We start from the raw sequence: 13,466 nt of genomic DNA, 5'->3' as shown, positions 1-13,466 counted from the left end.
AGTGTCTGAACTGGTTTAATGCTAAGTCGAGACCAACTACCGTTAACGTCCTTACGGACAGTAAAATGGCAATCAATGCAATAACATCCAAGGCAGTAAAATCGAAAACTGTACTGGATGGCATAAGTACGATAAACAATTATTCCCAGCAAGGAATAGTGCGCATAATATGGGCACCAGGCCATGCGGGGATTAAAGGTAAAGCCTCTAAATGCGTAACGTCTAGAGTTAACAAATTGGGCAAAACAGGCCCATACATCCCTATGGAATAGAGAGGAGATAGGGAAAACCACTAAGATTCTCTGGGGGACCCAAACGAGGATAAAACTAAAAACTTACTATTAGGTAAGGCAGACATTAGTAGGCTAACAGGTATCCTTACTGGTCACTTGGGCCTACAAGCTCATCTGCATAAAATTAAATGCGCAGATAACAGCTTATGCAGTGCATGCGGAGAGGACGACGAAACGTTAGAACACTTTCTTTGCCAATGCCCAGCTTTCGCAAATATCAGGTCCCAGTTTTTAGGGACCGACACTATACCGGGACTTAATCAGATAACGGTAAATGATGTTAAACAATTAAGGGATTTTGTTAAGGGCACAGAATTCCTAAAATAATAAAGAGACCAAATACGACCCTTTCTTCAATTAGTCTAGAGCGCACAACAGGCCTATTCCGGCTTAAGTGTATGTCCATTGGATATGTGGCGACTTGCGCCCCTCTTTTCAACCTAACCTAACCTAACTCTTATGGATGGGTGACCCCTCAGAGGTCCCCTATAGATAGAATACCTTTCAAAGTTCTTCTATGGGTAAGAGGCCCTGCAGAGGGTTTGTCTGTATAAAATACTTTTCAGAAGTCTTCTATAGAAAAAACTTTTCAGAGTAATTCTGTGGATCGAAGAAATTTCAGAGGTTATGTATTGCAAAGGAGATCTATTAGAGGTTCTCTGTATACAGAATATGTAAATATAAGATGCAAGAAGTAGAATGCCTTCGATAGAGCTTCCTTAAACCCTTGAGAAGACCTTTTAGACGTCTTCAATAGATAGAAGACCCTTCAGGTGTCTTTTTCAGATTGACTACCCCTCAGAGATCGTTTATACATAGAAAATCTTTCTCCTCCAGAGTTCTATTATAAATAGAAGATGCCTCAGAGGTTCCCTACTGATAAAAAAAAATCCTAAAAGGTCTTCTGTAAATAGAAGATCTTTCAGAGATCTTTTATTGCTATGAGGTCCCTCAAAGGTCTTCTCTGAATCGAAGATCTTTTGAAGGTAGATGGAACACCTTTCAGAGACTTCTGTAGATAAAGACTGTTCCGCGGTAATTTTATGTGGAAGGCTTTTAACACGTCTTCTATAGTTAGAAGACCTTTCAGAAGTATTCTATATATAGAAAAAATATCCAAAGGTCTTCTTTATATAGTAAATCTTTCAAAGGTATTCTATGGTTGGAAGACCTTTTACAGTTGTGCTGTGAATATGTCTTTTGGAGGTCTTCTGTGGACAGAAGACATTACGCAGGCATTCTATATATGGAAGACCATTTAAACGGTTTCCTTAAAGCCTTAAGAAAACTTTGGAGGTCTTCTTCAGATAGATACTCTTCAGAGATCTCCGGTGAACTTTTGTATGGGAAAAGTCATCTCCGGTGAACTTTTGTATAGGAAAATTCATCTCCGGTGAACTTTTGTATGGGAAAAGTTATCTCCGGTGAACTTTTGTATGGGAAAAGTCATCTCCGGTGAACTTTTGCATTGGAAAAGTCATCTCCGGTGAACTTTTGTATGGGAAAAGTCATCTCCGGTGAACTTTTGTATTGGAAAATTCATCTCCGGTGAACTTTTGTATTGGAAAAGTCATCTCCGGTAAACTTTTGTATGGGAAAAGTCATCTCCGGTGAACTTTTGTATAGGAAAAGTCATCTCCGGTGAACTTTTGTATTGGAAAAATCATCTCCGGTGAACTTTTGTATGGGAAAAGTCATCTCCGGTGAACTTTTGTATAGGAAAAGTCATCTCCGGTGAACTTTTGTATTGGAAAAGTCATCGCCTGTGAACTTTTGTATTGGAAAAGTCATCTCCGGTGAACTTTTGTATAGGAAAAGTCATCACTGGTGAACTTTTGTATTGGAAAAGTCATCTCCGGTGAACTTTTGTATAGGGAAAGTCATCTCCGGTGAACTTTTGTATAGGGAAAGTCATCTCCGGTGAACTTTTGTATTGGAAAGTCATCTCCGGTGAACTTTTGTATTGGAAAAGACATCTCCGGTGAACTTTTGTATGGCAAAAGTCATGTCCGGTGAACTTTTGTATAGGAAAAGTCATCTCCGGTGAACTTTTGTATTGGAAAAGTCATCTCCGGTGAACTTTTGTATAGGAAAAGTCATCTCCGGTGAACTTTTGTATGGGAAAAGTCATCTCCGGTGAACTTTTGTATTGGAAAAGTCATCTCCGGTGAACTTTTGTATGGGAAAAGTCATCTCCGGTGAACTTTTGCATTGGAAAAGTCATCTCCGGTGAACTTTTGTATGGGAAAAGTCATCTCCGGTGAACTTTTGCATTGGAAAAGTCATCTCCGGGAAACTTTTGTATAGGAAAAGTCATCCTCGGTGAACTTTTGTATTGGAAAAGTCATCTCCGGTGAACTTTTGTATGGGAAAAGTCATCTCCGGTGAACTTTTGTATTGGAAAAGTCATCTCCGGTGAACTTTTGTATAGGAAAAGTCATCTCCGGTGAACTTTTGTATTGGAAAAGTCATTTCCGGTGAACTTTTGTATAGGAAAAGTCATCTCCGGTGAACTTTTGTATGGGAAAAGTCATCTCCGGTGAACTTTTGTATTGGAAAAGTCATCTCCTGTGAACTTTTGTATTGGAAAAGTCATCTCCGGTGAACTTTTGTATAGGAAAAGTCCTCACTGGTGAACTTTTGTATTGGAAAAGTCATCTCCTGTGAACTTTTGTATAGGAAAAGTCATCTTTGGTGAACTTTTGTATTGGAAAAGTCATCTCCGGTGAACTTTTGTAAGGGAAAAGTCATCTCCGGTGAACTTTTGTATAGGGAAAGTCATCTCCGGTGAACTTTAGTATTGGAAAAGTCATCTCCGGTGAACTTTTGTATGGAAAAATCAGTTTTTGTGAGCTTTTGTATAGGAAAAGTCATCTCCGGTGAACTTTTGTATTGGAAAAGTCATCTCCGGTGAACTATGCTTACATGACACTCCTCCACCAGAGGTCTCTTATGATTAGAATAAGCCTTAAAGATCTCCTATCGATATAAAAACCCCTTAAACGTATGCTGACCTCAAAATTCTGCTCTAGATGGAAGATCTTTCAGAGGTCATCTTTAGACTGAAGACCTTTCACACTACTTCTTTCAGCGGTATTCTGTAGATAGAAGGTCCTTCCGAAGTCTTCTATTGATGGAAGACGTTTCCGAGCCCTTCTTTAGATTAAAGACCTTTCACACTACTTATACAGGTTGAAGATTTTACAAATCCCTAAAAGGTCTTCTGTAAATAGAAGATATTTTAGAGATCTTCTATTGATATGAGGTCCCTCAAAGGTCTTCTCTGAATCGAAGACCTTTTGAAGGTAGATGGAACACCTTTCAGAGCCTTCTGTAGATAAAGACTGTTCGGGGGTCATTTTAGGTGGAAGGCTTTCAACACGTCTTCTATAGTTAGAAGACCTTTCTATGTATAGAAAAATATCCAAAGGTCTTCTTTATATAGTAAAACTTTCAAAGGTCTTCTATGGTTCAAAGATTGTAGGATGTGGTCTTCTGTAGACAGAAGACCTTTCGCAGGCATTCTATATATGGGAGACCTCTTAAACGCTTTCCTTAAAGCCTTAAGAAAACTTTGGAGGTCTTCTTCAGATAGACTACTCTTCAGAGATCCTCTGTACATAGAAGACACTCCTCCACCAGGGGTCTCTTATGATTAGAAGAAGCCTCAGCGATCTCCTATAGATATAAAACCCCCTTAAGCGTATGCTGTAGGTAGAAGATCTTTCTGACCTCAAAAGTCTACTCTAGATGGAAGACATTTAAGAGGTATTCTTTATACTGAAGACCTTTCACGCTACTTCTTTCAGAGGTATTCTGTAGATAGAAGGAACTTCCGAAGTCGTCTATAGATGGGAGACGTTTCCGAGGCCTTCTTTAGATGAAAGACCTTTCACACTACTTATACAGGTTGAAGATCTTACAGTGGACTTCCATTCATAGAAGACCTTTCAGACCATAAATAGGGGCCTTTCATAGGTCTTTCATGGATAGAGGACCTTTCACGGGACTTCTTTCCGAGCTCTGCTGTGGGTAGAATATATCTGCTGAAAACCTTTCACAGGGCTTCCATTAATAGCCGAGTCTTCAGAGGTCTTCTATGGATAGGAAAACTTTCAGATCTCTTCCCTAGATAGAATACCTTTCAAAGACCTTTTATGGAGAGAAAACCTTTCTGAGATATTCTATGAATAGAAACCCGTTAAGGCCCCATCTCACAGGCCCCGTATTTTTCTCTCCGTGGCCTTTGATCAACCACATAACACAGGTATCTGTGTTGTTGGTTGCCTGTGGAAAAGTTTGCCTGTTATTTACTAGCCAGCAGCCAATGATGCTGAGGATGTTGATGATGATTATGTGGGGTTGGCCTTAGCCTGGCTTTATTCATATTGTACAACAGAATAAATGTACATGTTCAAGTGTCCATTTGATAAAGTAGACTCACCACACATATACGTACAAATGTACATACATTTATAACCATTTAAACAAATAGTATATTTATTTGTTTGTGTATTCGCAGAATGGTTTATGTGAAGTATTGCAACTTTGGTCATTAAATATGGTTATTCAGAACACTTGTGACAGTTGGCAATGGCTTGCATGTTGTCGTCATCATTGCCATACTGTTGCTGCTAGGACAATTCCAACAGTCATTGTAACTGTTATTATGGGTTAAAGAGAAGGACTAGGTATATGAATATTAGGGATAGATGGTATATTTATAATACTTTATAAATATATTTTTAAAAATATTTTTTAATTTTACTTGTCAGCTGCACCACCCTAATGTTCATATGTGTATATAACCATAAGCACACATAGTTTGTATGTGGTTATTTGGTAGTTTGTTCAATTTGTCAACCAATGAAATTTTAATAATGTTGAACAATAACAAACAGCAACAACACATATCAACCTGTTAATTGTTAAAACTCTCTTTGACAATAACAAGTGTACTGTTGCAAGCTAACAAGGACAATAAATTACCACTCATATGTCAAAACAATAACAATGTTGTTACGAGAAAGAGATTATATCAGGTGGCAAGAATAACAACAACAACAACTGAACATTTAATATTTGCAATTTTCATTAGGAAAAACCTTGAATCTGTCTTGAAGATGGTCATTAAATAAATTTAAAAGTTATAATACACTAAAGCCTTATTTATACTGGTACGTAAAATAAAGATTTTGGGCAAATATGTACATAATAAATTTGACAGATATTCAATGGAGTTGAGAATTTAAACGAATGATTATTAAACCCCTTTTGGTGTAAAGTTGGTTTAAGAAACCGTATTAGGGACGTAATTGTTAATTTTTCTGGCATACTTTTAGGCTGTTTGAACAAAATTGTAGAAAATTTGGCCTTTTAAACAATATTTTGGCAAATTCTTTAAACTTTTTTCACACATTTTCATCCACCCCTTTTGCACCTACCACCACTTTCCACACAAATTTTGTGCATTAAAATATTTCAACAGTTCCAAAGATTAAGGTGTCGGTTTGCATGACTGCTTGCCTTGTTGACTTTGTTGAGTGCAACAACTAAAGCTGTGAAGTAGCATTTTGAGCAACAAAATTATAATTTCATATTTTCTGACCTAGTACCTCAGCCTGCTGCTGTTACGGCTTCTGTTCCTTTGAGTAAGTTCTCCTTGTACAAAGTGAGCACTTGACAAGTTGCTAAGTATGACCTGTAACCGAAACCAAGGACTAACTGTACCGCCGCCCGCCCGCCTTCTTCTGCTTACCTGTTGGCATTTTTATATAAATATTTTTTGTAAATCTTCTCTTCTTATTCTTCTTCTAGGATTATCACGATGACATACGACAAGAACAAATGTGGGAAATGCAGGCACTGACCACATCCTCCAATCCCAACGGCAATGGTAGCATAAACAACATCAACAGCGGCAATTCCAGTGATCAGGAGCTGGCATCGAGTCCCAATCATCTGATCGAGGGTGGCATAACCGATATGGATACATCGAATGATGAAAAATCTGATGAATCAACGGGTATGGATTGTTTGGCCAATGAAAAATTGGATAGAATACGAGGAGGAGTGCCCGCCACCAATGGCCTGGGTAGTGTGATGGCAACAAATATTGCAACAGATCCCTTGAAATTGACACAAAATGCGGCACCAAGTAAGTAGGAAGTTTTGAGAAGAAAGAGGTTATGATTTTGGACTAATTGTATTTTCGTCTTCCCATGCAGTTCACCATCCCTGTGCCATGACCGTAACCTTGCAGCAACAATTATCTGCCGTGGCTGCAGCAGCAGCTGGCATGGGTGGCATCTTAAAACCCACACCGACAGCAATGACCGGCCTGGCACCCACCCAACCCACAACTGGCTTGACATTACCTCCCACTGAGACAGATCCTACAGCCGCTTCGGCCCTGACTTTTTTAGAAACATCGGGAACACTGCTACATCCTGCCCTGAGAAATGTGAAGGCAATTAATATAGGTAAGGAATTTCCAAGAGATTCAGATATTTCTAGGTTCTATAGAGGTCTACTATAGATAGAAGAATCTCACAGGTCTTCTCTAAGTAGCAGATACCTAATAGATCTTCTACGGCTAGAGGATCCCTCATAGGTCTTCTATGAATACAGAACTCTTAAGGGGTCTTCTAGGGATAGAAGACCCCATCGAGATTTTCCATAGATAAAGGACACCTCACAGAAATAGAGAACCCTTCAGGGGTCTTCTATTGATAGAAGAGGTATTCTAGCCAGAAGACACCGCAGAGGACTTCTATAAATAGAAGAGGTCTTCTATAATTAGAAGAGCCCTCAGAGGCCTTCTATGGAGAGAGACACATTAGATCCTTCAGAGCTCTTCTATACCCAGAGTAACCTTCTGAGGTATTGTATGTTTCAGAGGTACTCTAAGGATAGAAGACACCTCATTGATCTTCTATAGGCAGAAGAGCATTCAGAGATGGAGACACCTTAGATCTTTCAGAGATCTTCAATGGATAGAAAATCCCTCATAGGTCTTCAACGGATAGAGGACACCACAGAGGTTTTCTATAGATTGAAGACCTCTCCAAGGTCTACAATAGATAAAAGACCCCTCTATAAATGGAAGACGTCTCCAAGGTCTACTATAGATAACGGACCCCTCAAATGTCTTCTACAGGTAGAAGACCCCTCAAAGGTCTTCTATAAATAGAGTAACCCACAGAGACCTTTTATAAATACAAAACGCCTCAGAGTCTATCGAAGCACCGTTCCCATCAGAAAGGGTCTATCGAAGCACCCTTTCTTTGAAAAAGGGTGTATCGAAGCACCCTTTCTTTGAAAAAGGGTGTATCGATGCACCCTTTCTTTGAGAAAGGGTCTATAGAAACACCCTCTCTTTAAGAAAGGGTCTATCGAAGCACTCTTTCTTTCAGAAAGGGTCTATCTAAGCATCCTCTTTTTGAAAAAGGGTCTACGGAAGCGCCCTTGCTTTGAGTAAGGGTCTATCGAGACACCCTTTCTTTGAAAAAGGGTCTATCGAAACACCCTCTCTCTGAGAAAGGGTCTACGGAAGCACCCTCTCTCTGAGAAAGGGTCTACGGAAGCACCCTTACTTTGAGAAAGGGTCTATCGAAGCATCCTTTCTTTGAGAAAGGGTCTATCGAAGCACCGTTACTTTGAGAAAGAGTCTATCGAAGTACCCTCTCTTTAAGAAAGGGTCTATCCAAGCACCCTCTCTTTGAGAAAGGGTCTACAGAAGCACCATTGCTTTGAGAAAGGGTCTATCGAAGCAACCTTCCTTTGAGAAAGGGGCTATCGAAGCAACCTTCCTTTGAGAAAGAGTCTATCGAAGAACCCTTTCTTTCAGAAATGGTCTATCGAAGCACCCTTTCTTTCAGAAATGGTCTATCGAAGCACCCTTTCTTTCAGAAATGCTCTATCGAAGCACCCTTTCTTTGAGGAAGGGCTATCGAAACACACTTTCTTTAAGGGTCTATCGAGACACCCTTTCTTTGAAAAAGGGTCTATCGAAACACCCTCTCTCTGAGAAAGGGTCTACGGAAGCACCCTCTCTCTGAGAAAGGGTCTACGGAAGGACCCTAGCTTTGAGAAAGGATATACGGAAGGACCCTAGCTTTGAGACAGGGTCTATCGAAGCACCGTTACTTTGAGAAAGGGTCTATCGAAGCACCGTTACTTTGAGAAAGAGTCTATCGAAGTACCCTCTCTTTAAGAAAGGGTCTATCCAAGCACCCTCTCTTTGAGAAAGGGTCTACAGAAGCACCATTGCTTTGAGAAAGGGTCTATCGAAGCAACCTTCCTTTGAGAAAGGGGCTATCGAAGCAACCTTCCTTTGAGAAAGGGTCTATCGAAGAACCCTTTCTTTCAGAAATGGTCTATCGAAGCACCCTTTCTTTCAGAAATGCTCTATCGAAGCACCCTTTCTTTGAGGAAGGGCTATCGAAACACACTTTCTTTCAGAAAGGGTCTATCGAAACACCCTTTCTTTCAGAAAGGGTCTATAGAAACACCCTTTCTGTAGGAAATGGTCTTTCGAAGCACCCTTTCCTTTAGAAAGGGTCTATCGAAGCACCCTTTCTTTTAGAAAGGGTCTATCGAAGCACCCTTTCTTTTAGAAAGGGCTATCGAAGCACCCTTTCTTTTAGAAAGGGTCCATCGAAGCACCCTTTCTTTTAGAAAGGGCTATCGAAACACACTTTCTTTGAGAAAGGGTCTATCGAAGCACCCTTTCTATTAGAAAGGGCTATCTAATCACACTTTCTTTGAGAAAGGGTCTATCGAAGCGCCCTATCTATGAGAAACGGTCTATCGAAGCACTCTTTCTTTCAGAAAGGGTCTATCGAAGCACCCTTTCTTTCAGAAATGGTCTATCGAAGCACTCTTTCTTTCAGAAATGGTCTATCGATGCACCCTTTCTTTCAGAAATGGTCTATTGAAGCACCTTTTCTTACAGAAATGGTCTATCGAAGCACTCTTTCTTTCAGAAATGGTCTATCGATGCACCCTTTCTTTCAGAAATGGTCTATTGAAGCACCTTTTCTTACAGAAATGGTCTATCCAAGCACCCTTTCTTTCAGAAATGGTCTATCCAAGCACCCTTTCTTTCAGAAATGGTCTATCGAAGCACCCTTTCTTTCAGAAATGGTCTATTGAAGCACCTTTTCTTACAGAAATGGTCTATCGAAGCACAATTTCTTTCAAAAATGGCCTATCGAAGAACCCTATCTTTCAGAAATGATCTATCGAAGCACCCATTCTTTCAGGAAGGGTCTATCGAAGCACACTTTTTATCAGAAAGGGTCTATTGAAACACCCTTTCTTTGAGAAAGGGTCTATCGAAGCACTCTTTCTTTCAGAAAGGGTCTATCAAAGGACCCTTTCTTTCATATAGGGTCTACCCAAGCACCCTTCCTTTCAGAAATGGCCTATCGAAGCACCCTTTCTTTCAGAAATGGTCTATCGAAGCACTCTTTCTTTCAGAAAGGGTCTATCGAAACACCCTTTCTTTTAGACAGGGTCTATCAAAGCGCCCTTTCTTTCAGAAAGGGTTTATAAAAGCATACTTACTTTCAGAAAGGGTCTAACGAAGCACCCTCTCTTTGAAAAATGGTCTTTCTTCTAGAAAGGGTCTATGGAAGCACCCTTTCTTCTAGAAAGGGTTTATGGAAGCACCCTTTCTTCTAGAAAGGGTCTATCGAGGCAACCTTTCTTTGAAAAAGGGTTTATCGATGCACTCTTACTTTGAGAAAGGGTCTATTGAAACACCCTTTCTTTGAGAAAGAGTCTATCGATGCACATTTCTTTAAGAAAGGGTCTATCGAGGCACCCTTTCTTTGAAAAGGGTCTATCGAAGCACCCTTTCTTTGAGAAAGAGTCTATCGATGCACCCTTTCTTTGAGAAAGGGTCTATCGAGGCACACTTTCTTTGAAAAAGGGTCTATCGAAGCACCCTTTCATTGAGAAAGGATCTATCGAAGCACCCATTCTTTCAGGAAGGGTCTATCGAAGCACACTTTTTATCAGAAAGGGTCTATTGAAACACCCTTTCTTTGAGAAAGGGTCTATCGAAGTACCCCTTCTTTGAGGAAGGGCTATCGAAACACACTTTCTTTCCGAAAGGGTTTATCGAAACACCCTTTCTTTTAGAAAGGGTCTATAGAAACACCCTCTATCGAAGCACCCTTTCTTTTAAGAAAGGGTCTATCGAAGCACTCTTTCTTTTAAGAAAGGGTCCATCGAAGCACCCTTTCTTTTAAGAAAGGGTCTATCGAAGCACCCTTTTTTCAGAAATGGTCTATCGAAGCTCGCTTTCTTTCAGAAATGGTCTATCGGAGCACTCTTTCTTTCAGAAATGGTCTATCGGATCACCGTTTCTTTAATAAATGGTCTATCGAAGCACCCTTTCTTTCAGAAATGGTCTATACAAGTACCCTTTCTTTAATAAATGGTCTATCGAAGCATCCTTTCTTTCAGAAATGGTCTATCGAAGCTCCCTTTCTTTCAGAAATGGTCTATCGGAGCACCCTTTCTTTTCAGGGTCTACGAAGCCCCTTCATTATTTCAAAAATGTGTATTAAATTTCCAAATCCTTTTTTGCTTTTCTCCCCTCTCTTCTTCACAGCTGGCAATTTAACACGCAAACGCCCCCTGCTGGGTGTACCACGTTCCAGTATGAATCCGACCAAACGCACGGTTATGACACTATTAGCTAGAACCAAAAATGCTCAGGCCCTGCATGCGGTACGTAATCCCGTAACAACACCCACACCAACACATTTTCCGGAGTAAGTTAAACAATGGCATACATGTCAATTTCAAAATATTCCCCCCCTTTTGTTTGTGTTCAAAAAAGTTACAGTTTAAAGTTTTAGTTATTCCGCTTTTAGTCCATTGCAAATGTTGACGACAGCATCACCGTTTATAATACCACATCATCATCAGGCCATGGACCATCATCATCATCATCACCAGACGATGTTACCTTTGTCTAAGGAAAGTTTGAGTCAAGGGGTTTAAGCACACACAACGATGGATGTGTATAACCTCAAGGTATATAACTCCAAACAACAACCAACAACTGCGATCCTATTGAATGAAGAGAAAGATGAAAATAAAGAAAACTCCCCCGCCTCCTTATAGCTACAAAGTAGATATAACTAAAACACACACATACATTTATACATAAAAACTTACATATTTACAAAATAAATATGTGTTAACATTCAAATGCAGCAATCGCATACAAATAACATACATACATACAAATCCTCTCTATCGTTGAGCAAAAGCAATGTCTCTTATAAGAAAAATTAAACAAAAACAACAACCCATATTTATTAAAACTTATTTTATACATTCTTTTTATGTTTTAAGTTAACATTGATAAGGACAACAACAACAAAAACAAACAAATAAAAATATTAAAATCAATAAGAAAATATTTACATATTTACAACAACAACAACAAAAATAACGAAATAAAATGAAATTTAAGAAATTGATTTACTTTATGAGTGGTAATTTAAAAAAAAATTGGAAAGCAAAATGGATGTGTTTAATGACAGCAAAAGTCAAAACCGAAACGTGTAATGATTAAAAATATAACAAATTTAGGGACTAAACTTAATTTTAAGATTTAAAAACAAATATATAAATATTTCCAAGAAAACAAAAAATAAACCAAACAAATATTTAATAATAATCCATAAGTATAATTAATCCAATAAATATAATGGAAGAACACCAAAAACAATACAGAGCAAAAATAAATCCTTAAATCCATCTTTTTTATTCCCCAACATCAGTGAAATATTCAAAATTCCTTTTAAAATAAACAATAACAAGGTTAAAGTGCAGGTTACGAGAGATGACGTACGTTACGTGCGAGTTCACTAATCAGCCTACTATTTGTGTGAGAAATTGAGGTTATACAATGTTCACACAGATAGCATTTTGATGGTTTCCTAAGCGGAAAATAGATTAATCGTTTGATTTAGGTTTTGCGTCATCATTTGGCAAAAATTATAATAAGCATAAATTTTAAAATAATTGACATTTTTGAAACAGCATCCAAATGTTTATTCTGTTTTCGTTTTTAAGTCGAAGGTCACACTAGAGCGGTTTCATTGAAACTTTTAGGGATTCTTAAATCGATTTCCCTACTACAGCAACTTCATGTGACCAAGGACTAAGGAGTTTTTGTGAACTTTCTAAAGATTTTCCGACGTAAATAGATGTATAAAAGCTTTTACCCGCTTCTTTAAGACCTTATAACGTGGGCTCTCAACGTAAATTTTTTTAGCGATTTTTTCAGAATTTAATAAGGCTTCACCAATAGGATTTGAAGAACTTCAAGACCATACGGACACGATTTTTCCAAGAGTTTGTAAGGACTAGTTAAAGTTTCTATAACCTGGCTTTAATGGACCTTTAGGGACTTATTTTAGGCTATAAAAGGTGGGCTTTTAAAAAGAAATTTATGGAACTTTTTAATAATTCTACAACATGGGTTTTTAATACAAGACTTTTTCAATATCAGACATTGAGAACTTTCTTGGGGTCTTCTTAAAGGCACGCAACGCGAATATTTCAACGAATTTGGGACTTCAACCGATAAGTTAGTTGGGTAGCCTATTCTGTCGCCTACAAAATACTTTAAGAGGTCTTCCGTCTATAGAAGACATCGACACGACTTCTATTGCTTATGAAGGTATTTTGTAGCCTATATAAGACCCCAAAAAATCCTTTGCTGCCAGTAGAATACCTCAAGAGGTCTTTTTTCACGTAGAATACCTCAAGATGTCTTATATTGCTAATAGGAAACCTCAAGAGACCTCTGTATGCAAAAACAAGAGGTCTTCTTTTTATAGTCCTTTTGTTCGCCATAGATGCCCTCAAGAGGTCTTCTGTCATTAAAAGACCACAAGAGGTCTACTGTCGCCTATATATTACCTTTAATGGCATTTTCTTGCCTATATAATACCACAAGACGTTTTCTGTTGCCTACAGAAGAACTCGACGGGGGCTACATAGGTCGTGCATCTATTGAAGACCTCAAGAGGTCTTCTATGGAGGTATTCTGTTGCCTATAAAATACCTAAATGAGTTTTCTATTGTCTATAGAATACCTCAATTGGTCTTCTGCCTGTATAAGGCCACAAGAGGTCCTCT

At 38.8% G+C, this 13,466-nt stretch overlaps 1 protein-coding gene across 7 annotated transcripts in view; it reads left to right on the top strand.

Annotated features, from left to right (window-relative positions):
• The window catches only part of LOC141405789 (uncharacterized), a 95,060-nt gene extending 83,346 nt beyond the window's left edge, over window positions 1-11,714 (top strand). For 3 of the 7 annotated variants that reach the window (XM_073990492.1, XM_073990494.1, XM_073990493.1), the window contains 4 exons: window positions 6,111-6,450; window positions 6,521-6,775; window positions 10,918-11,080; window positions 11,183-11,714. In XM_073990492.1, the coding sequence (XP_073846593.1) occupies window positions 6,111-6,450; window positions 6,521-6,775; window positions 10,918-11,080; window positions 11,183-11,312 (888 nt within the window). In that variant the 3' untranslated portion in view covers window positions 11,313-11,714. Of the gene's footprint in view, window positions 1-6,110; window positions 6,451-6,520; window positions 6,776-10,917; window positions 11,081-11,148 lie in introns of all 7 variants that reach the window. The other 4 variants (XM_073990489.1, XM_073990491.1, XM_073990490.1 and 1 more) reach the window with 2 other exon arrangements.
• The last annotated feature ends 1,752 nt before the right edge of the window (window positions 11,715-13,466 follow it).

This window comes from Musca autumnalis, unplaced genomic scaffold (assembly GCF_047663935.1).
Source record: "Musca autumnalis isolate F117 unplaced genomic scaffold, ASM4766393v1 scaffold_5, whole genome shotgun sequence".
Lineage (NCBI taxonomy): Eukaryota > Metazoa > Arthropoda > Insecta > Diptera > Muscidae > Musca > Musca autumnalis.
This window is presented reverse-complemented; position numbering and strand designations above follow the sequence as displayed.